Raw genomic sequence first — 26,023 nt, forward strand, 5'->3', positions numbered from 1 at the left:
CTGTCTGATCATTGATCTCTCTTTCTCTCCTTCCTCACTGAAATTAATAAAAATATTTTTGAAATATCTTAACCATTGCTTGTAAATCCTTATTCAGTCTGGCTTTCATTCATCTCTGTGATCACCTCAGACTTCTCACCCACTCATTAGCCATATTTTTCCTGCCTCAGGGCCTTTACATTTGCTATTTTCTCTGCCTGGAAACCTCTTCCATCTCTTCTCCTCACCTGGTTGGCTGCCTTCCTCCTCCCCATCATTCAGGTTTCACCCAAGTGTCATTTACTCAAAGAGGCCCTCCCTGACCACTATCTAAAACATCTGCCCCCTTCCCTACTACCACTCCAGTTACTCTTTCTGTCTTTCTTCACAGCATTAATCACAGTATTTAATTGTCCTGCTTCCACAGTAGAATGGAAGCTACATGAGAGCGGAGACCTTGTCTGTCACTTTTAAGGTTGTATTTTTAACAAATCTGCTTGACACATAGTTAAGTGCTCAATAAATACTTGTTGAATGAATTAATAAGGCTTGAAGATAGGCTTCTCACTATAACAATTCTTATTTTGGTTCACAATCCAAAGCTTTGTTGTTGTTGTTTTAATGGACAACAGCTGAGGCAGTTCCATGAGGGTTCAAATCAGGTAGCAGTCTCTGAGGACTTCTGAAGGCAGCAGGACAAAGGTTTGGATATTGTGATAGGCAGGGTTCAGTTCCATCTGAGTGCAGGTTTTCCAAGGTGTTCCCGGGATCCAGGCCACTGTTTTACTACCTGTCAGCGTCTCCTTCCAGGGTTATTACTTCTAGCCAATACTAGTCTTTTTTTTATTTTTTATTTTTTTAATTGATTTCAGAAAGGGGAAGGGAGAAGGAGAGAGATAGAAACATCAATGATGAAAGAGAATCATTGATTGGCTGCCTTCTGCCTGTCCCCTTCTGGGATTGAACCTGCAACCTGTGCACGTGCCCTTGATCGTACTCGAACCTGGGACCCTTCAGTCCTCAGGCTGATGCTCTATCCACCGACCCAAACCAGCGAGGGCCAATACTAGTCTTTTAACACTCATTACGTTTTTAAAAGCAAGTATAGCAAAACTAGAATCCAACTGACTAGAATCTTCAAGCAACCAGAAGTATTCTTCTGCTTTCCTTCTCTAGATGAAAAATAAGGAAGCCACAGAAAATCTTCAAGAAAAGTATATTTTCATTATACTTACGATACACCCTGAAATAGGACAGTGTATTGATTGGAAGGACTGTCAACAACAATTTTAAACAAGGGTTTCTTGTTAACAACTAGTTGAGCCAGACAGTGTAACTACTCAGTTCTAATATTTTCCTATTTCTCTTCACTGGGTAACCTTATTTTTTAATTTCATTTTTTTTGGGAAACTGAACAAAATTTAAAAAAAAAAAATAATAATAGCAATTTATGATTTTTCAAAATACGTTTACCCTTTAATTCAGCGGTTCTCAACCTGTGGGTCGCGACCCCTTTGGGCAGTGGTTCTCAACCTTCCTAATGCTGCGACTCTTTAATACAGTTCCTCATGTTGTGGTGACCCCCAATTTCATTGTTACAAATTGAACATAATTAAGGCATAGTGATTAATCACAAAAACAATATGTAACTATATATGTGTTTTCCAATGGCCTTAGGCAACCCCTGTGAAAGGGTCGTTCGACCCCCAAAGGGGTCACGACCCACAGGTTGAGAACCACTGGCTTATATTCAATTTCTCTAAAATAGTCTCCCTTGGTTAACCAACTCAAATTACAGGATGTCATTGGCCTGTCAGCCTTTGCAACGCCATCCCTCCAGATTATGTTTCACCCATTGAGTGCCCACCATATGCTGTCACCACTTGTTCAAAGAACAATTTAATAAAACCCTCTGGTTACAGTGGCAACGTCATATAGTTGCAGAATGAGCACGAGCTTTGGAGTCATCTGGTGGCCCATTGTCGTGGCATTAGGAAGGTTGAGAAACACTGCTCTAATTTAATCCTCATAGCCATGTGAATTATTATCTGTTTTTTAGATGAAGAACCTGAGACGCAAAGAAAGATCCCTCAATAAATCTCTCCCAATAGCTTTTTAAACAGCACCATAATTTGATGTAATTTTAGAAGGTAAACATTACAATTTAATTAAAACACTAACATTAATATGTTTATAACCAGTCCTCATTAAGAAATAAGATCCATAGCATCAGTTAAGATTATCAGAATTTTATCACTTCTGTGGCTGTGTGATTTGGTAATTCTTTATGTGAACAGCTTTGGCTGTCCTTGTCCTTGATTAAAGCATTGTTCTGTGTTAGCTTCTCAGATTTTTTTCAGAAAGGAAAGATTAGAGAACTTGCCTAGAGAAGAGTCACTTTTCAGTAAACCCGTTTTAATTCTCCTGCTTAAGGGATTGGTTAAATTGATCTGAGTTGGCTTTTCAGATTGAGCAAGACCTGAAAAAAACACACCATCTAAAATTTCAGATAAGAAGAATGGAAGCCAGGCCCTTCCTGGAAATGGCCAGGAGTGAAACTAAGAAGCCCTGTATTGGGAGAAATCTTGCTTAATTATTAAGGACAAAGGACTGTATAAGGAGGCATATCTTTAACAGAAGCAGCCTCCTTAAAATAATTGTTTATATTTCTTCTGCTTTGACATTGTGAAGAAGACTCCTTAATTATCCACTTTGTCTTAATTAAGCATGTAATTGACAAGACCTGTGAGCGTATAGGCAGATATTCATTCAATTATGTAGGAAGGCCTTTGTCAAGATATATGGCAATTGAGGACTAGCATAGTACTGTTTTTCATTTGTATAACATATTTATTGAGCCCCTGCACAGTTCCGGGCACTGATATTTGATGCATCTGATGATAAAGTATGGAATGGTACAAAGGTTAAAGGAGAAACAGGCTGTTCAGAGTAAACCTATGCTTTTGTGGCCTTGGTCAACTCTAAATTTCCACATTCTTTTTCCAATTAACTATGCTTTTCTCTACTTTTCCCCTTAAATTGGAGGTTATTATAAAAATTATCTGTTTTTCTACTTTCTGAAAGAGATTTTTACTTACTATGTAAGTAAAAAAACCCTTACTCACTTGGATTATGTTGCCCTTACAATGAGTTAATTATCAACTGGGTGGAAGGGAAGGAGAACTACTAAGTGAATATATAACAAATTAGATTTGAGAGCGAGACATAGAATTAAACTTGGATTCGATCTAGTAATTTTATAATTAAAAAAAAGATATGATTCTTTATGACCTAAAAATTTTAAACCAAAGTCAGTTTTTTAAAAATATATATATATTTTATTGATTTTTTACAGAGAAGAAGGGAGAGGGATAGAAAGTCAGAAACATCGATGAGAGAGATCTATCAGCTGCCTCCTGCACGCCCCCCAGTGGGGATGTGCCCGCAACCAAAGTACATGCCCTTGACCAGAATCGAACCCGGGACCCTTGAGTCCGCAGGCCGACCCTCTATCCACTGAGCCAAACCGGTTCGGCCCAAAGTCAGTTTTTAAAGGCTGCAACAGGAAGTTATTATTTTCACTGAGTAAGATCTATGAAGATTACCAGGGCGCTCTCCCTCCTGGGAGCATGCTGGTGCCTCTCCCTGCCCTCTCCCTTCTCCGCATTTCCCCTCCCCTGCCCCAGGCACATTACCATTAGCTTCCTCACTCCCAAACTCCAACGGCCCTCCCTTTACTTCTAGAACTTGTTTCCTAAACCTATTTCTTCTAGGAATTACTTTTTCTACCTCTGTAATTTACCCAATAAATGTTCTCTCACGACAACAACAAAAAAGATTACCACATTTTTGTAAAAAGCTAATTTGGATTTCAAAAGTGCAGGAAGATACTCAAGTGAATGAGTAAAGTAAAAGAAAACATGTAAGGTGATCGTTATATCATTTTCAACTTAAAGAGTTTTTACAAAGGTGTTGAGAACACCTAAAATTTTGCCTTTACAAGGTATAATTTGACAGATTTAGATGTTTTGGTGCAGAGAAATGTTGTCAGGGTTTTGAGCAGATCTGGAGTTCCTGGTAATCACTACCCAGTTTCTCAAAGTATTAGAGATACTGTCTCTTAAATTGCAGATTTAACAGAAATAAGTTGACCCTGCAATGCAGTGTACAGTAGAACTTTATTCTCTGCACTAGAGATCATTTTGTTTCCATGCCAGCCTCCTAAAAAATGAATAAGAGATAACCTCTTATTCATTTATATTTAACCTCTCTAGATCTCAGTTTCTAGATATGTAAAATGGGACCATAATATTCTGAGTGTGTTACTGAGTGTGAGGATTAATACCTTTATATATGCAAAATAATTAAAACAGTATCTGACATATGGTAAACGTTCCATAAATGTTAGCTACTTTTATTATCACACTCATTATTTTTAAGCACATATTTTAGCACTGAGCTAAAAGAACACTTCATTTTTAAAAATATTTTGTATTGATTTCAGAGAGGAAAGGAGGAGAGATAGGAATATCAATGATGAGAGGGAATCATTGATCAGCTGCTTCCTGCACGCCCCGCACTGGGGATTGAGCCCGCAACCTAGGCATGTGCCCTGACGGGGAACCATGACGCTCAACCATTGAGGCACACCAGCCGGGCTAAAAGAACATTTTAGAGATGATGAGCCTAAGGCTTTTTTCCTAATGTTACCTAATAAGTAAGTGGTAGGCTGAAGATGTAGGCCTGAGCTGAAAGGAACCTGGGCAGAGTTGGCCTATGTCTGAAGCATTACCATTTCTAGTTTCCTTTTCTTTTTTGGAGACTTTTTTGTGAGTTTATTTGAGCCAAACTGTCAAAGTTGCTAGGAAGCAAAATCTCAATGGATTGAGATAATGCTCCCACCATTTCTAGTTTTGAGATACTTAGGAGGATAAGACTGGCCCAGACTATCCCTCAGGTTCTGGGAAGATGTTGTTTGCAGTAAGTTGTTAGAGCATAGACATTAGGATCTCTTAGACTGTTTCAAAATGCTGGCTCTGCCTCTTACTAGCTGTGTGACCTTGAGCAATCTATTTAACCTCTGAGCCTCGATTTCTCCCCCTGTAAAATGAGAACAATAATATTTGTTTCATGGTATCATAGGATTAAGTGAATAAGATCAGCTGGAATGAATCACCTTGCATAAGACTGGTACTCAATAACTGATCCCCAGGCTTATGCTAAGGTGGCCCAAACTTTTGCTTGATTCTGACACAGTCCATCTAGATCAGTGGTTCTCAACCTTCCTAATGCCGCGACCCTTTAATACAGTTTCTCATGTTGTGGTGACCCCCAATTTCATTGTTACAAATTGAACATAATTAAAGCATAGTGATTAATCACAAAAACAATATGTAATTATATATGTGTTTTCCGATGGTCTTAGGCGACCCCTGTGAAAGGGCCGTTCGACCCCCAAAGGTGTAGTGTCCCACAGGTTGAGAACCGCTGATCTAGATGGTGGGTGATTATGGTCTGTGTCTGCCTCCCTGCTCTGGCCTAATAACTCTGGGATCAAGTCTCAAATCTTTTTTTACATTGGAAGGTAGGGGAACCTTTTCGGAAAAATTAGATGTGTTTGGACTCCACATAAGATATTCACATTCCAAATATAATCCTGATATTCAGGGCACCCTCCCTTCACACATACCCTCCCACCCCCTCACAACTGAGAGGCATTAGACTGGCGAGTTGAGGGTAGCAGCTGGAGCACAACCCCAAACAGGGACTCAATGCTTGGATTGTCATGTAATGTCAGACTTCTCAGAGGACTGTGCTCTAGCGGGAATATTAATGAGCAGTCAAGGGGTAGATGTCCCACAAAAAGGAACTCTACAGAAACGAGGATCTCATCTGTATAGGCAAGCAACAATTCTATGTAGAAAGAATATTAATGAGATCTGGATAGGAATCAGACACCAGGAAAGGACAGCTGCTGTGAGAGGCAATTTGAATTGTACAATGAATTACACATGATATTCAGAAAGTCCTTGTGCAATTTTAAAAAGTAATTAAGTTGTAGAGATAATAAACAATTTATAATCGAAAAGTAAATGTATTGAGTGGCCAATTCACATTTGAAAATATACTCAACCTCCCCCATGATTAAAGGAATAAAAACTAAAACAATTTTTCCCACATTTAGCAGATTGGAAAAAATTAAAAATGTTTACTAATGCTTAATATTGACAAGGATGTGGAGAATAGGCTTTCTTTTTTAGCTGATGGTTCAAATATAAATTGGTGCAAAAATATATATAAACTCATGCAACTTTTCTGGAGAAACGTTTGGGAATGTCTATTAAAATTTTAATGCATAGGCCTTTTGAACTACAAATACTGCTTCTAGGAATTTATACCATAGATGCACATCTCCACGTAGGCAATAGCAGAGGCGTGTTCATTACAGCCTTGCTCTTAATAATGAAGAACCTAAAGCCACCTACCTGCTCATTGACAGGGGCCTGGTTAAATAAGACTATTTTGGAGTGAAATAATAAGTGGTCCTGAAAGGTTGGAGTAGATCTGTATGTCCTGATGTGGGAAGATGTCCAAGAGGAAATAAATAATGGCTATAATAAATAAAGCATATTAACATAAGACCATTGTAATTTATTAAAAAATGTGTGTTTGTGCATTATGTGTGTTAGCATCTCTGTGTCTGAGTTTTCTCATTTGTAAAATTAGCATCATAATAATATCCACCTCATGACTTATTGTGAAGATAAAATGACATACAATATGTAGAATGTTTAGAACAGAGACTGACAGAGATATGTGTTTATTATTATTATTATTACTATCACATATCAGGAAGCTTATATTCCAAACTGTGACAGAGGTTATCTTTGGGAAGTAGAATGGGCTTGGGGGAAGGGGTGGACAAGAGCAGGCAGACTTTTATTTCTTTTTTAAAAATATGTTTTTATTGATTTTTTTTTATAGACAGAGGAAAGGAGAGGGAGAGTAGAAAAACACTGATGAGAGAGAATCAGCTATTAGCTGCCTCTACTGGGGATCAAGCTCGCATCTGGGGCATGTGACCTGCCAGGTTATCAAAATGGCAACCAACTGAGCCATACCTGTCAGACCAGATTTCTATTTCCTTCCTTCCTTCCTTCCTTCCTTCCTTCCTTCCTTCCTTCCTTCCTTCCTTCCTTCCTTCCTTCCTTCCTCCCTTCCTCCCTCCCTCCCTCCCTTCCTTCCTTCCTTTCTTCCTTTTTTTTTTCCCGACTACTAGATAGCTTTGGAAATTAGCTTTTGCTGCAGATTTGAAAATGTTTCTTAATGAATTCAACTTACAATTACAAGACAGAACCGGAAAGACAGAGAGAACTAGTGATATGAGAGAAACACATCAATTGGTTGCCTCCTGCACAAGCTCCCGACCAGGGCCCCGGCCAGGGAGAAGCCTGCAACCGAGGTACATGCCCCTTGATCGGAATGGAACCTGGGACCCTTCGGTTCACAGGCCGATGCTCTATCCAAACCAGCTAGGGCCAAACAAGCTAGGGCCAGACTTCTATTTCTTTCTTTCTTTCTTTTTTCTCACAGAGAGGAAGGGAGAGGGATAGAGAGTTAGAAACATCAATGAGAGAGAAACATCAATCAGCTGCTTCCTGCATATCCCCTACTGGGTATGTGCCTGCAACCAAGGTACATGCCCTTGACCGAAATCAAACGTGGGACCCTTGAGTCCGCAGGCCCACGCTCTATCCATTGAGCCAAATCAGTTAGGGCCAGACTTCTATTTCTTATTGTTTATGATAAGCAGGCCCATCTGACTAAGGCAGTTACTGAAGAAAATGACAGCTCTGGTTTGGAGTGCTTGTTGAGACCGCTGGAGGAGGAGGCCCCAAAAGGAAAGGAGGAGGGTGAAGGACGGTGGGGCTGTGCGGGGAGAGGAGGGATGCTGATGGAGTCCACCTTGGCTGCTGAAACTCTTTTGAAAACCACTAACATAATTAAAGATTAAAATTTTTTAATTGTGCATGAACCTTATAAAGTCCCAACCATTATATCTGGACTTATCCTTTTTGCAATTTAGTAACATTTTTACTAACACAGTGATTTATGTTTAATTTGACTTTTGAATTAAAATACAAGAAGTAATTGCTCAAAGTAGTCAGATCAAACATTTAAAAAGAGGTAGTTTTTCTAATAATTATGAAGTTAAAAATTTAATGGTTTAAAGAGACCTGTGTCATAATTTTTCAAGTTTCATCCAATATTGTGGCATGTGTCAATATTTCATTTCTTTTCATGGCCAAATAATATATGTACCTTCATATGGATAGACCACATTTTGTTTGTCTACTAATCAGTTGATGAACATTTGGAATGTTTCCACTTTGAGGCCATTATGAATAATACTTTATGAACATCCATGTACAAGTTTTTATGTGGACATGTGTTTTTATTTCTCTTGAAGATACAACACCCCCCACCACCACATATATCTAGGAGTGGAAATATTGAGTCATTTGATAATTACATGTTTAACCTTTTGAGGAAATGCCAATTATTTTCCAAAGCAACCGCACCATTTTACATTCCCATCAGCAGCACATGAGGGTTTCAGTTTCATCCTCACCAACACTTGACAAGCAGTATTTTTCTTTTCAAACAATAATTCTTAACCACATCCCACAATAAAAAAATTTTACATTCTTACCCAGTTTATATATATACACACACACAAACAAAAGCTTTATAAAAGAGTACCTATACTATGTGATGCACTCTGACATTTTCTATTTTCATTCTATTCTTTTTCATTAAGGCAAACAAACATGTTGGTTCTGTCCCACTGAACTGATTTCACAACTCACTAATTTTGTGACCTGTTTACTAGAAAAACTCTAGGCCAGTGGTTCTCAACCTTCCTAATGCCGCGGCCCTATAATACAGTTCCTCATGTTGTGATGACCCCCAATTTCATTGTTACAAATTGAACATAATTAAAGCATAGTGATTAATCACAAAAACAATATATAATTATATGTGTGTTTTCCGATGGTCTTAGGCGACCCCTGTGAAAGGGTCGTTCAACCCCCAAAGGGGTTGCAACCCACAGGTTGAGAACCGCTGCTCTAGGCTATTTTATCCCCTTAATTTTACACACAGAGGAAATTAAGGCCCTGAGAGATGATTTCTTCGGCAGATGGTACTGCTAATTAGTGGCAGAAGAAAGCTTAGAGCCCAAGCCTCTTGGCTTCCTGCTTTAACTGATATCTCAATAAATTATAGTGACCTCATCTTCAATAGATAAAAATAAATTGGAATTTATATTCAGGTTCCATTTTTTTTGACCTTGTAGATTTTAAATTCAGCAACAAGCCAAACTGGGGGCGGGGGAGGGGGAGAATAAAAAGAACTCATTTTTATTATCATGAGGCATTGGTCTACAGTCCAGTGATGGCGAACCTTTGGAGCTCAGCGTGTCAGCATTTTGAAAAACCCTAACTTAACCCTGGTGCCGTGTCACATATAGAAATTTTTTGATATTTTCAACCATAGTAAAACAAAGATTTATATTTTTGATATTTACTCATATATTTAAATGCCATTTAACAAAGAAGAATCAACCACAACACTTAACAAAGAAAAATCAACCAAAAACATGAGTTCGCGTGTCAGAGGTTCACCATCACTGACCTAGGCCCAAATGAATTAGAATTGTGGGGTGGGACCTGGAAGTAAGTATTTTAAACTTCCTAGGTGATTCTTATATACATTCAAAGACCTACTGAATTAAATTTTCCCCCTTTTATTTCTCACATTAGCTCCTTCTTTTTGGTTCTAGAATTATTATTTTGCTTTGTTATCTGAAAAGCCAATAGTTATCTGAAAGAATCATCATTTGTAAGAAAATACCTGAATTGCACTGGCTGGAGTTGCTAAGGGGTTAGTGCAGGGGTGGGCAAACTTTTTGACTCGAGGGCCACAATGGGTTCTTAAACTGGACCGGAGGGCCGGAACAAAAGTGTGGATGGAGTGTTTGTGTGAACTAATATAAATTCAAAGTAAACATCATTACATAAAAGGGTACGGTCTTTTTTTTTTTTAGTTTTGTTCATTTCAAACGGGCCGGATTCAGCCGGCGGGCCGTAGTTTGCCCACGGCTGGGTTAGAGCCTTAGCCCCTGCACAGAAGGATCTAGAGTTTGATTCCTGGTAAAGGGCAAATACCTGGGTTATGGGTTTGTTCCCTGCCCCTAGTTGGAGTGCATGTGAGAGGTAACCAGTCAATGTGTCCCTCTCACATCGATGTTTCTCTCTCTCTCTCTCTCTCCCTCCCTCCCTCCATCCCTTCCTCCTTCTCTTAAAATCAATAAAAGTACATATGTTCAACCACGTGGCTCAGTGGTTAAGTGTCAACCTGTGAACCAGGAGGTCACAGTTTGATTCCCAGTCATGGCACATGCTTGGGTTGCGGGCTCAATCCCCAATAAGGGGGTTGCAGGAGTCAGTGGATCAATGATTCTCACTCATCATTGCTGTTTCTCTCTCTCTCTCCCTCTCCCTTCCTCTCTGAAATCAATAAAAATATATTTCAGAGAGGAAGGGAGAGATAGAAATATCAATGATGATTGAGCACTGGATCTATCCCCAACACCAATCACATTGTTGTTTTTTATTAATCCTCACCTGAAGACATGCTTATAGAGAGAAAAGGGGAAAGTGAAAAAGGGAGAAATATTGATGTGAGAGAGAAACATTGACTGGTTGCCTTCCATATGCGCCCTGACTGGGAATCGAACCCACAACCTAAGTATGTGCCCTGACCTGAATTGAACCGGCAATCTTTTGGTATACAGGGCAACATTCAACCAACTGAGCTACTCTGGCTGGTCCACATTGTATTTTTTTGGTGCATGGGACAATGCTCAACCAACAGAGCCACACCAGTCAGGGCTAGATTTAGCATTTTAGGAACTTGAGACAAACCTCCTAGAGCAGGCTCCAGGGGTCAGAGAAGGCATAGAAAGGGAGAGGAAAGTGTCATCTAAACTGGGACCTGTAGCATAAGGCCATGGAGGAGAATGTACGGAGAAAAGCCAGGGATCAAGAAAGAGAAGTTGGGTGTGTCTAAAGATATGAGAAAAAGTGTATACAAAGTCCACATGTCAAAGAAAAGAAAAGAGTTGTGTGAAATACTACTTACTGATTAATAATGATGATAACATTAAAGATTTATTGAGCATTTATTAGGTGCTATGTAGTATAGTACATACTTGACATTTAGGAACTTGTGTTGTTTTGGTTTGGTTTTTTTTGTTTTGTTTTAAATAAATCTTCATTGTTCAGATTATTACAGTTGTTCCTCTTTTTCCCCTCATAGCTCCCCTCCACCCGCGTTTCCCACCCCACCCTCTGCCCTCACCCCCCTACCCACTGTCCTCATCCACAGGTGCACCACTACCTTTCTATGCCCCTGATTCTATTCTATTCACCAGTTTATTCTGTTGGTCAGATTTTTTATTCACTTGATTTTTAGATCCAATTGTTGGTAGATATGTATTTGTTGTCACTTTGTTGTTCATAATTTTTATCTTTACCTATTTCTTCTTGGTTTTTTTTAACATATATTTTTATTGATTTCAGAGAGAAAGTTCCTTGCCACGACTGGGCAAGCAACTTCTTTTAATTCTCAAAACAATATTATGAGGTAGGTTCTTTCCCCCCAATTTAGAGAGTAGGAAACAGAGACAGAATGTAATAACTTGCCCAAGATCACACAACTAGTGAGTGGTATAAGATTTGAACAGCTAGATTTAAACTCCAAGGCATATCCTCTTAGCCTCTATGCCATTCTCTCTGCACTGTGTCACGTGGTAGACATTTTATATAGAATTTTTGATAAGCCAATGTAGGTGATGGTACATTTCTCAGGGAAGTGACTACATTGCCTATGGCCAGCAGAATTGGAAAAAAGGCAGAAAAAGAACCTGTAAGTCCTCTTTTTAACTTTAGACATTGTACACATTTTGTTATATCATACTGTCTTCTATGTTATACTAGAGGCCCGATGGTGCATGAAATTCATGCAAGGAGCTCGGCTCCCGGCCATTGCTGCAGCTGCCTCGGCCGCTGCCACCACACCACCAGGCCACCACAGTGGCTTTGTCCAAAAGGACAAAGGATCTCTGGTCTAATTAGAATATTACGCTTTTATTATTATAGATGGTTTTGTTTGATATAAGCAAAAATACATATGCCATCTCATCTTTTGAAAAAAATTATTTGTGGTTAAATAAACTTACTTTGAAGGGTAGAAGTAAAGGAGGAGGATATATATGATTCAGGCTGTGTTATGATGTGTCTTCATGGGACATAGGAAACTATCCAGCATGCAATGGAAATTCTAGGACTGGAAGTCAGGAAAGTTAGGACTTAACATACAGCTTTGGGAATCATCTGGTGTAAGTGACCTTTGATGACTTGAGAGTGGCTGAGCTCACCCACAGAAAGGAGAGAGGCTGACACTTGACTAATGCCTAGGAACAGAGGTGAGTGGAGGGCCAGAGAAGGGATTCAGTGAGAAAACTGAGAATGGTTTGAAAGATAGGAAAGGAATCAGAAGAGTTCCATTTAAGAAAAAAAAAACAAGGAAAAATAAAATTTCAAAAATGAGGAACTAATTAACAATTCAAATGGCAACAGAAAATGATAAAAACTGAGATATGGTCCTTGGATTTGAGTTAGATCTTCAGGAGAATGTCAGTAGGATGGTAGGAGTAGAAGCCAGAGACAAGTGGGCAGAGGGATGAATAGAAGATGAGGAAGTGGAAACAGTGAGTATCTGGAGACTAAGGTTTGGCTGTGTAGGTAGGAGTAAGGTGAGGAGGTAGTTTGAGGGGGGAAAAAAGCTTAAGAGAAAAAAGGGGTTATTCATTTAATCATATACAAATTTCAAATATATATACACACATATCAGAAATGTGAGCAAGATTTTAGGGCAAAGTCAGAGATGGAGGTGAGACGAGGTTCTGGGAAGATAGAAGGGAAAGATCAGGGGCTCAGATGGATTGTCATATCGCTTATTTTTCTCCTGACATATAGGCAAGATAGGGGGAAAGATGATTCTACCCGAGTGTTGTTTTCTTCTTCTTCTTTTATCTTTGGAGTGGTAAAATGTGAATCACTACAGATAAATAGTGCCAGGTGAAAGTTGCTCTGTTTTTTTGGTGAGCAGTTTCCAGAAATGACATTGCTTCTCATTTACACAATCTGTTCTTCATTATTCTTGCTCTAAATCTTAGTGTTTTTTTAAGAACAAAATATCCTTAAAAGGAGAGAAAAAAATGTTGTTAAAGTGAATTTGCCTTGATGCAAACATCTATGTCCTTGTTGAGCCCTGAGAATTTGGTCATTGTTATACTATTTTCCTACTGTCTGGGATACATGTTTCTACAGAGGCCTGGCTAAAGGTCTTCCAAGAACAGTAGCAATGATTATCCTAACATGCCTACAGACTTGTCTGTCACCATGTTCCTGGATAATAGAGTAGTGAGCCTTTTATATATAGTATTTAAAGTTATTTAATGGCTCCATTTTTTTATGTCACGAGTTTAATCTCAGAGTTTAAATAAATTAAAATTACTAATCCACAGTTCTGAAAAAATGATATGTCCTTTCTTGACAATTAGTTTTGGACTGCATAATAAGCATTTTTTTTTTGTACTGATAGTGTTTTGGATAAAATTTAAACCTTCATGCAATTTTATTCAAGACAAATTTATTGAGTTCCTTTTATTTATAAAGCAATATACTAGATACTAGGAGAGCAAGAAGTCCATTGACCTCAAGAGTCTTTCTTGATAAAAAAGACTGATAAAATTATAAGGCAAAGGAAATGACCTATGCTGATTGGGAATAGGTCAGGAGCAGTTCAGGAAGGGTTCTGCGAGAGGTAGTTTCTCACTTGAGTCTTGAAAGGCAAATAGATTGAGGAAGGGGTAGCATTCCAGCTGGAATAAAAAAAAAATACAGTGTTTTGAGGGAGTAGATCGTGGTAATGGCATAATTTTGGAATTCTAGATTTCTTTTTATGTCAAAATTCTATGGAGATAGGCTTCTCACTATCAGAGAAATAAGTTACAAATAAATAAAAGGGAATATGTACTAGAATGAACCTTGTGGTGCTGGATTGGAGTCAGAAGTATCACTATAAATTTATAGTTTAAAAAGATGTATACAGACAGGTAGATATAGAAATATAGATATGTACATATACATAGGTTAATATACATATATATTTCCTGATTCTGTCCCTTAGAAGCAGTGACATCTCAGTAGTAATGAACACACCAGTACCCAAATCTTGGTTTCTCCAATAAAAGGAATGAGGCACTTTTGAAAAGTTGTTGAGTCCAGGACTGTGCCAGGGCAAATACAAGATAAGTCTGGAACATCTTATAGTGCTAGAAAGTGAAGAAATGCTCAAACAATAAAAAAATAAAATAAATTGGTAGTATGTCGAAAGGACACCAGGCCAATCTGAAAGAGCTCCAGATGGCCAAAGGTGGAACAATCTGAGCAACAAAATAATTCAGGGAACAAAGTCTGTAGTTAAGTTAATAGTGTTGTACCAATGTTTATTTTTTACTTTTGATAATTGTATTGTGGTAACGTAAGGTAAGCTAGTGAAAAGTATATGGGAAGTCCTGAGGATATTTTTCCATTGCTTTTCAGAGAGAGTGGAAGAAAGGGAGGGAGTGAGGGGAAGAGGAAGGGAGAGAGAGAGAGAGAGAGGAGAGACATCAATGTGAGAGAGACACATTGACTGGTTGCCTCCCACACGCACCAACTGCCCCACAGTACTTGCCCTTGACTAGGAATCGAACCCATGATCCTCTGGTGCAAGGGCCAATGCTCTAACCATTGAGAACACAGCCAGGCTATATGAGAATTTTTTTAAAAATATGTTTTTTATTACCCTAGCCAGTTTTGCTCAGTGGATAGAGCATTGGCCCACGGACTGAAGGGTCCCGAGTTTGATTGCGGTCAAGGACACATACCTCAGTTGCAGGCTCCATCCCCCTTGTGGGGTGCATGTGGAAGGCAACCAATCCATATGTCTCTCTCACATTGATGTTTCTCTTTCTCTGTCTCTTCCACTCTCTCTGAAAATCAATGGAAAAATATCCTCAAGTGAGGATTAACAACAACAAAATAATAACATAAATATATTTTTTATTGATTGCACAGAGAAAGGAAGAGGGAACGAGAGATAGAAACATCAATGATGAGAGAGAATCATCAATCAGCTGCCTCCTGCACGCAAGGATATGCCCTGACCAGGACTCAAACTGTGACTTCCTGGTTCATATGTCCACACTCAACCACTGAGCAACACTGGCTGGGCTATCTGGGAATTTTTGTACTATCTTTGTAACTCTGAAAATCTAAAATTATTTCAAAATAAAATGTTTAAAAAAAGCTATTAGAAAAAAAATAAAAGCTATTAGCTTCTAAAAATTTTTTCAAGTATGTGAATTTAATCACTACTTTTTACACAAAAATACAGCCTTAGAAATAAATGCAGTTTATATTCTGGGGCAAGAAAAGCATTCTCTGGGCGTATATTTCACACTGCTTTTGTTTAAAATTTCCCTTTGTACCTTAAAGATTGTTAATGTTTTTTTTTCCCTTTTAACTAGTTGCTCCCTTTTATCTGTTGACATCTAAATTGAAAAGAATTTTTGGTTAATAACAAAACAAAACTTTAAAACTCTGCAATCTGCCAAAACTGGTTTGGCTCAGTGGATAGAGCGTCGGCCTGCGGACTGAAAGGTCCCAGGTTCGATTCCGGTCAAGGGCATGTACCTGGGTTGTGGGCACATCCCAGTAGGAGATGTGCAGGAGGCAGCTGATCGAGGTTTCTCTCTCGTCGATATTTCTAACTCTCTATCTCTCTCCCTTCCTCTCTGTAAAAAATCAATAAAAAATATATATATTTTTTAAAAACCCCAAAACTCTTCAATCTAAAAACCAAACAAAAACCACTCTACAATCTATTTATAAATAATAACATTTTCTTTGAACAAGTGAGTTTGTTGTACAATTGACCCTTGAACAGTGCAGGCAAGGGTGAGGGAGCTGACCCCATTCAGTCAAAAATCTGTGTATCAGGCTGGTGTGGTTCAGTTGATTGAATGTTGTCACGTGCACCAGGAGGTCATCGGTTGCATTCCTGGTTAGGGTACATGCCCAGATTGTGGGCTCGATCCCCAGTAGGGGATGTGTAGGAGGCAGCCAAGGGATGTTTCTATCTCTCTCCTTTTCCTTCCTATCTCTGAAATATAAATAAATAAATAAATTTGCCCTGGTCGCTGTGGCTTAGTTGGTTGGGTGTCATCCCGTTCAGTAAAGGATTGCCGATTCAATTCCCAGTCAGGGTACATGTCCAGGTTGTGGGCATGCAAGAGGCAGCCAATCGATATTTCACTCTCACATCAATGGGTCTCTCTTTTTTCCTTTCCCTTCCTCTCTCCTAAAAATCAGTTAAAAAAAAAAAAAAAAAGGTCTGTGTATAACTTTGGACTCCTCTAAAACTTGACTACAGTTAACCCGAAGTCTTAACAATAACATAAACTGTCAATTAACACATACTTAGTATGTTATATGTATTATATATTATATTCTTACAATACAGTAAGCTAGAGGAAAAAATGTTATTAAGAATATCATAAGGAAGAGAAAATGTTAATGGAATTTATTGAAAAAAAATCTGCATGTAAGTGGACCTGCACAGTTCAAACCCATATTGTTCAAAGGTCAACTGTACTTTGCCCTCTTTAATTTTTCAAGGCTATATTTAGGCAACTATGCCTCTTGCACAAGTAGCCATCGAGAGAGAGAGAGAGAGAGAGAAAGAGAGAGAGAGAGAGAGAACTTAGATTGGATTAGTAAGAACAGGATTCAGGAATTTATTTCTGGGAGCCAATTCATTAGGTTAGGTAAGCCTATATCAGAATATCACAGTAGGTTTAAGTCTTATTGTTAGAATAGGTTTGCTGGAGCAGCTAGAGACCTCACCCTAAGCAATAGCTTGAGGAAGCTGATACCTGGGGCCAAATACCCCAGTGAGTCATTGCCCAACCCTTAAACTTTCAAGGACCTTTGTTCAGAGATCTTTATTTCCAGGCTACAGCTCACCTGTAGAATGTTTAGCTATTCTAGCTCAACCTATCTGGTCTGATTTAAAAAAAAAATAAGAAGAAGGAGAACTTGACCTGAGAATTAGAACTCTGGCTCACATACTAACTACCTGGTGAGTTTGGGAAATTATGGGACCTTTATGTGGTTTAACTCCCTTGTTTATAAAAAGGGGGAGAGGGGACTTGATTACTGATTTCTAAACTGCTCTCTTGTAAAATTCTGCACATGTATCTAAAGTTGAAGACATCTTTCTTCTTAGCAAATGATTCCCCTTTCTATGTATCCCCTTTTTATTTGATACGCCATTGTCCTTATAGTCTCTGAGGCTAAAATCTTAGTTATTTTTGTTATATCTGTTTCCTTTAACTCTTGCACACAACTATCAACCATTCCAGCAGTTCTTTGTTCACAGTCAAAGTGGTAATAGAATGCATATGCCCTTAGAGGTTGGGTTTGGAGTCTTGTTCACATACGGAATGTCCAAACCTGCAGAGAATTTTTATAGAGTTCACTAGTATTTGAACCAAATTGATGACAGTGCTGGGAAGCGAAATCTCAAATGCTTCAGAGAAGAACAGTTTTCCAGTTTCTTTTATGGATTTGAAATTAAGGAGGGAGTGTAAGAAAGATTACATGAAGATGGGAGAAAGCTAAGTGAGGATTGGGCTACAGGATAGTTAAGATTATACGCTTTCTTGAGGGTGTTTACACCTTGGAGGGGTATTACTTCTGGCATTTCAAAGGGGTGCATGTGGACAATGAACAGGATTTGCTTAAAAACCTTCCACTAAAGAAGTTATAGACCTGTTGTATAATTACCCACCATGACAAGTCTAGTTAGGAATTTATGATCAGATCACCCTGTGAGGTTATTTTCCAAAGAACTCTTTTTTTGTTCACTGGATTCTGCCTGGGACATATATTAGCTATGTGACCTTAGGCAACTTATTCAACCTCAATGAACCACATTTTTGAAAATGGAAATCATACTCTAGGGTTGGGAAAGGATTAGTTGAGTTAGTAAGTACCCAATAAGTGATAGCTGCTATTACTATTTGTTTTGTAACTTTATTTATCTATCTACTTACTTATTTCCATCACCATTTATCCCCTGCTGCTGTTATTATTTGTATATGGCAGTGGAAAAAATATTCAAGGATATTGTAGCAGCCCAGACTGAACACCTTCTTCTGAGTGGGTCTTTCCAGGTGTTGGTGCATGTCTTTTTCACTCTTAGCAGGATTTCTGGAATTAAAGAAATTGTTCTAATATCTGAGAATAGGACCCTCATTTGAAAGTATGTGGCAGGGGGGGGGGATATCATACCTTTCTTTAATATAAACGCATGAAAGCCAAGATAGTCACAATGGAAAGTATTTTCTTCCAGTGGACCCAAGGTAACTTTAAGTATCTCTGATAGAACAAATGATTATTTCTGATACTTATTCTTGGAAGATACTTGCCACTATATTCTCATTGAAAGATAGTTTGTATGAGTTTGCAGCTTGGGGTTCAGAGATTTTGCCACCCAATTTTCTACCTTGGCTAAAAGATGGTTTTAATCATCATTCGTTACTTGTAGTGGAAAGAAAATTGACTTTGGAATCAAACAGAATATGGGTTTAAATTCCAGCCCTGCTACTTTAGTAGCTATGTGATCATTATAAAGTTATTTAAATCTCCGTTTCTTCATTATAAATATAAAATAATAAAATAATTTTGTAAAGTAGTTGTGAGGATTAAGTGAGCTATGTACTTCCCAGAAGCAGATGTTTTAAAATGTTTATTTCCTTCCAAAAGTCTGATTTTTAACCTTAGCCTTGAATTTTTAGCTTCCTGTTGTGTATCAGTAGTACTTGTATTCTGACATGTATATCTCAACATGTGTAAAGCAAAACTCATCATTCTCCCTCTTCTTCCCATATTCACTCTCTCTGTTAATGGCATCAACATTCAACATTATTCAAATTTGATGGTGCCAGCTTTGATTCCTTCTTTTATCCTAAACCCTCTGTTATTCTAAGAACAATCAATTCTCTTTCTTTCTTTTGTATTTTTTTTAATCCTCATCTATGTTATTCCCTCCCCTCCCTCCCAACCCCCCCCCCACACACACACACTATTATGAAGACTTTATTATACAGAGTTGGGAAATAAGGACACATTTCTTTCTAGGTTGAAATACTGGGTCATGTTAGACAATCCTGGGTTTTTTCCAGAAGACAGAACTCTTTCTTGCCCTTGAGGTTTCAGAAACATTAGTGTGAGAGACACACCAATTGGTTATCTCCCACATGCACCCAGACCAGGGCCAGGGATTGAACTTGCCACTGAGGTATGTGCCTTTGATCAGAAATTGAACTCGCCACCCATTTGTCCCCAGGTCGATGCTCTCAGGGGTCCTCAAACTACGGCCCACAGGCCACATGCGGCCCGCCGAAAACATTTCTCCGGCCCGCCGGGTGTTTTTGCCGCCGCTGTGTGCATAGGAATTTGTTCATAGTTTTTTTAAACTATAGTCCGGCCCTCCAACAGTCTGAGGGACAGTGAACTGGCCCCTGTTTAAAAAGTTTGAGGACCCCTGCTCTAACCACTGAGAAACTTAGCCAGGGCTCTCTTTCCACCTTTCTATTCCCACCTATTCTGGTTTTAACCTTGATTACCTATCACTTAGTCAGTTTTAGGATCTTCTTGACTAGTAATTTGCACTCCAATCTTTTCCCCTCTTCTCAAGCTACACACTGCTGCAGAATCATTTTTTTAAAACATACCTCTTGCCCTGGCCAGGTAGCTCAGTTAGTTGGAGCATTGTCCCCTACACCAAAAGATTATAGGTTTGACTCCCAATCAGGGAACATATCCCAGTTGTGGGTTCAAATCATGATTGGGGAGAGTAGTACAAGGCAACAGATCAAGATTTTTCTCACACATCAATGTTTTTCTCTCTCTTCTTTTCTCTCTCTCTCAAATCAATAAAAAACATATCCTTGGGTAAGGATTAAAAAACAACAGCTAAAAACAACAACAGCAACAACAGAAAAAGGCTCTTATTAGGGTACTTGCTTTTTCAGAAATGTTCTTTTTCCCACCACAGAGACTGAGGAATTCACTACAGAGTTCTTTTCTTACAAACGCACATAATGAGGCTCAGGGAAATGATTTTTTAATTTTCCATAAAGATCACAGCTGTGTTAGGGAGTGGCACTTGAAGATTACAAGACCTCAGCTCACTCACAGGCTAGTTCTCTCCACTATTGGAATATGGCCCAAACTCTTTAGCATAGTTTTCAAGCTCTTCCCATTCTATCTTTCCATAGCTTATCGTCAACTTCTAGTGCACCTAGAGTCTAACTCCAGTGAAGTCTCCTGTGCTATTTCAACTCCCTAATGGAGTAATGCTGTTCCTCCCACCCTCGCTTGTTGAAATTCTGCTGTGTTCCTAAATCCCAAGGCAATCCGATGTCTCACCCACCAAGCCAGAAAATCAGGTCCTGTACTCCAAAACATGCATTGCCTCTAACCACATTCTGCCTTGTGCTATAATTATTCATGTACACGTTAGCAAGCCCTATAGATTATGTGCACTATTTGGGTAGGGCCCTCTCCCTACACCTGTCGGAAGTAGTTACTCCGTAACCTGATACCAGGTGATTCTTTCCTTTATCTGTTTCATAGGATGCTAATTATAGTGCTAAGAAATAACAGTATGCTTCTGTGAAGAGAAGTGTGGTCAGGATGTGAGCCACCTCATTCCTCGAGTATAAAGTGTGCTTACCCTAGCCTTATACCAAAAATAGATGTTCTGACTTTTCTTAACTTTCTGGACAAGAGTAATCAAAACCATGGAATTAGACTTAATTAAACTCCTTTTCTTAATCATACTCAGTCCCTCAAATAATTTATACTTTTCCTTTTTTACAAACAAACTTGAGGACATATCTTTTGTATTTTTTTTCTTTGATTCAGAAATGATCGCTGTAGAACTGACACCATTTATACCCACACCTATGCTAGAAGCATAATTGTACCAAATGTTTTAAAGTGTTGGTTATTATTTTCTAAAGGGTTATTACTGTGGTTTTACATAATGAAGTGTAGCTGAATTGTTTGTTATTTCAGTGTCTTTTTCTTGTTAGAGAAAAGGCTGACAATGTTTGGTGGGTTTGTCAGTTATAGACGGGAAAACAATTAGAGAAATATCACATAGTATTTAATACACTCAGGTTTATTTCAAAGAACATGTATAGAATTAAGGTTATTTATACAGGAAGAAGAGATCATATAAAAAACAGACATTTATTGTTTACTTATTCTATGTCAGGGTGTTTATCTTCTTTATTCCTCATAAGGATATGATGAAGAAGCACTATTATAATGGGTGAAAAATCTAAGATTTAGGGACAGACACAGCTTTAAGTGATGGGGCCAACACCCATTTAGATGCCAAAACTGTCTCTAACACCAAAGCTCCTTACCATTAGAGGGTTCTATGTTGGGTTCCAACTTGGGGATTAGAACAAATTAGTAAACAAAAATAGCAAAACTAGTGTTTTCAGATAGAGCTTTAGTTGGGAAAACAAATACTACACGTGAAAAAGAAGCTCGGTCTCTTAGGGTTGCTTATCACGCACTTTGTATCACAGGACTTTTAGTGTGAAGTGGAAGCCCAGGTTGCTTGGGTAAGCGCACGGTGTGTTCTGCTGTTGTCAAGGCTGTTGGAAGCAGTACCCGAGCCATACATTCTACCAGATCAGTTATGCTCTGCAGTTGTAAAGAGAGCTGCAAGTAGTCCTTTCATCTATATTTTTCACCCTTTAAATAAGGAAACTATTGACTCATTTCTAATCTCACCTCTTCTGGACAAAGGTTGGAACTCCTTTGGTAATTACTGGGGCAAAAAAACACACAAACAAAATCAGAGTAGGGACCAGGTGATACCAAGGGTTTTATGCAGTCTTTGACTTGAAAGGATTTTAGGAAAGAATTTAAGTATAGAGGTTTTAGCCCCCTGAATTTAAAGTCATTATACTAGTAATTTCCCCAATTGTTAAAAGGCTTAAAATAATAATAATTATAACAAAAGCGATTACTAATATATTATACTTTAAATGCTCTTAATACTACTGTAACATACTTAGTATTTTAAATATATTATCTCCTTACATCTATATCAAAAGCCTTATAAAGTTTGGTAGTATTCTCATTTTTTCAACTGAAGAAACTAAAACTGGAAAGATAATGTAATTTGTTTAAGGTAACAAAGTTATGATTTTAACTGAGGTCTATCTCACCTTAAAGCCCTTGCTCTTTATATTATCCACACTCTGTCCCCAGTTCTTCCCCCAACAAGTAGTCAGTGCTGCAAACTTTGGGGAGAGAGGGCAGCCAAAAGAAACTTGGATGTAGGTAGAACCTAATTTGGACCTGAGTCTACAGAGATACTGATTGTACCTCCCCTGGGATGTAACTCAGAAGAGTGGAACATTTCACTCCCAATGTGACTTTGGAACAGACTTAAGTTCAGGAAAAGGCCAATCGATGTTTGCACAGTAGGGTCAGTCATAAAATGATGGAACTGGAAGAGACCTTTGAGATCATCTGGTCTAACCTTCTCATTTTACAGGAAACTACAACCCAAAGACATTGAATCATTTGACCAAGGTTATGGTTTTTGAGAGAACCGGTAGAAGAGTGTGGTCTGCTGGTCTAAGGCTCTCTGCTCGCTCTCAACATAACACTGCCAGTGCTTGGATGCTGGAGAATTCTCTTCTATGTCTAATATTCTGCTTTTCTTTATTGACTAGGTATTTCAGTATCTGTAGACAAGATGGAATCAACTCCATTTAATCGACGGCAGTGGACTTCACTATCATTGAGGGTAACGGCCAAAGAACTTTCTCTTGTCAATAAGAACAAGTCATCGGCGATTGTAGAAATATTCTCCAAGTAAGTGCTGATTCTGGTCCAAAAGGACCATCTGTCTTGAGCAAACATTACCACCTGTCAGGGAAATCAGTAAAGGAAGCACATGGTATCAAATGGCTTTATTGAGCTCCTTTTGTATTTTAAGCACTATATAGGCACTGTGGAGAAGGAGAATGACTATAATAATCAGGAGACACATTTTATCTTTGAATTTTTGTTTAGTTGGGGAAAGAAAAAGTTAACCAATTCAAAGATAATTATAAAACACATAATTACCAAGCAAAAATGTCACAAGTCCCAAATAAGTAAGAGTAAGAGAGAGAGTGACCATCATGGACAGAGGCTAGTCACAAAGGCTTCCTGGTTGAGATGAGTTTTAAAGCAAGTTTTGATTTAGTTGAAGGGAATGGAATATAAGGTGCACTCTCTCTACCTGCATTGTCCAATATAGTAGCTACTACAAATATGACTATTTTAGTTAAAATTAAATAATATTTAAAATTCAATTCATCAGCTGCACTGGCCACATTTCATTACACGTAGCTGGTGGCTACCATATTGGACATCACAGAAACATTTCATCATTGCATGAAGTTCTGTTTAACATTACAAACTATGTAGGCAAACTATTGGCCACTGGCTGCACTTCAGTAAATAAAGATTTAGTGGAACACAGCCATGACCATTTGTGTATTGTCTATGGTTACTTTCATCTACAACAGCAGAGTTGCAGCAGAGGACATATGGCCCTCAAAGTCTAAAACATAAACTATCTGACCCTTGAAGAAAAAGTTTGCTGACTTTTACTCTGGACCATGAGTTCTTTGATATGAGGGCCCTTTTCCTGCTTATTTTGTATCCCCAGTGTATAGCATGGTGACTTGAACATAGTAGATACTCAACAAATATTGAAGAAATACTATCTATATATATAAAAGCCTAAGCGACCATTTAACTGGTAGCTATGACGTGCACTGACAACCAGGGGGCAGACGCTCAACGCACAGGCATGGAAACATGGAACAGACTGATGAATCTTAGAGGGAAGGGAGGAGGGGGGAGGGGAGAGGACAGGAAGAGATTAACCAAAGATCTAGTATGTATACTAGAGGCCCTGTGCAACAGTGGGGTCCCTCGGCCTGGCCTGCAGGGATCGGGCCAAAACTGGCAGTCTGACATCCCCCGAGGGGTCCGGATTATGAGAGGGTGCAGGCCAGACCAAGGGATAAGGCCTCTAGTATGTAAATAAGAAACCATGATGGCAGATACATTGACTTTGCTCAATAAAGATGCCACAGTGAGGAGAAGCTTAGGAAGATGGTAGTTTTACCTCACTAGCACTTTGTTAATTGATAGGTAGCTACAATGCGTTAAGAAAAGGATGGTAAGTATTTGAAGAAAGTAATTCTGGGAGCTATATCTAGGATATAATTAAATATCAATAAGAGGTTTCTGTAATCTACAGTGTCACCTTTTCTTCAATAACAAATCCATCAAGCATCTGCTATGTGGAAAACACTGCCCTTTCAAACTGTTGACCTTGGTTATTGCTTAAGGTGAAATGAAGATTGCATGAGACTTCCTAACCCTTTTACCTTCTACATTATGCATTTCATATTGTTGTAATTTTATGTCACGCATGTATTATTCTTATATTTAAAAAAAGAAAATTAATGAAGCTATTTCAGACAAAAAGGATCAAGATCTGAAGACTATTAAGACTTAATCCCTGACCTCAAGGAACTTAATGATACGTTTAGTATAGTTTATATACAAGGTGTCCCCCAAAAATGTATACAAACTTAACAGCTGATAGCTCAATTGATGTTTCTTTCTTTTCAAATTTAACCCATTGGAAGTAAAAATTATTCAAAGTGTGTATACATTTTGGGGGCACACCCTGAGTACAGGAGGTCCCCAAACTTCCTGCATCTTAAGAATCACATGGGGTACCAGTTATCTATGCTGCATGAAAAAAAAAATCTCCAAAGTTTAGTGGCTTAAAATAATGAGAGCATTTATTTTGCTTATAAATCTCTAATTTGGCCAGAGCTTGCCTCTGCTCCCCTCAGCATCAGCCAGGGTGGCTCAAAGACTGGTGACCATAATTTTACCTAAAGGCTCATTGAACTCACAAGTGAGGAGGTCAATGCTGGTAGGCATCTGGGCTCTCAGCTGAGGCCCTGTTCAGAATACCATTTGGCTGCATTCCAAGGGCAAACATCCAGACACAGACGGAGTGAGGGAACAAAGGAGGAAGGGAGTCACGGTGAGGGTGAGAGGATGCATTGCCTCTTATGACCTAGCCTCAGAAGTTATACACTTTGTCACATTCTCTTCATTAGAAGCGAGTCACAAAGGCTGGCTCATATTCAGAGGAAGGGGACTTTGACTCTACTTTTATTTTTTTATTTTTCCCCCTTTATTGATTAAGATATTACAAATGTGTCCTTATCCCCCCAATGTCCTCTCATCCCCCCAATCCTGCCCTCACCCTCACCCCCTGTTGTCCACATCCATCGCTTATGCTTATATGCATGCATACAAGTCCTTCAGTTGATCTCTGCTAATGTTGCAAACCTTGCCAGTGTCCTATGTCTTCTTCAATGTGGATGTGCACATGTCCTGGTGGAGGTTACCTTGTAGCTTCAGAGAAATGAGTCAGGAGCTATCCTTGACAATGTGTGCAGTATGAAATATGCTTGGGTCCACTCCTGCTCTCTAGTTATACCACTTCTATTTCTGTGTACTGACAAATGCAAAGGACACCAAAGGAAGCTTTCTGCACACATAGCAAGCCACCTAATATACAGGAGGGTGATTTGGAGAACCACCTCTCTTTAATTAGGAGAGGCAATGGTGGCTCCAACATTTCTCCCGGAAGAATGGAAATTAATGTCTTTGTATTTTACTGC

General features: G+C 38.7%; 1 protein-coding gene across 1 annotated transcript in view; it reads left to right on the forward strand.

The window, feature by feature from the left end:
* The window catches only part of LIMA1 (LIM domain and actin binding 1), a 92,348-nt gene that overhangs the window by 7,633 nt on the left and 58,692 nt on the right, over positions 1-26,023 (forward strand). The window contains exon 2 of the mRNA XM_015558563.1: positions 22,988-23,129. Coding sequence (XP_015414049.1) covers positions 23,011-23,129 — 119 coding nt within the window. The 5' untranslated portion in view covers positions 22,988-23,010. The remainder of the gene's footprint in view (positions 1-22,987; positions 23,130-26,023) is intronic.

Source organism: Myotis davidii, unplaced genomic scaffold (genome assembly GCF_000327345.1).
Source record: "Myotis davidii unplaced genomic scaffold, ASM32734v1 scaffold290, whole genome shotgun sequence".
NCBI lineage: Eukaryota > Metazoa > Chordata > Mammalia > Chiroptera > Vespertilionidae > Myotis > Myotis davidii.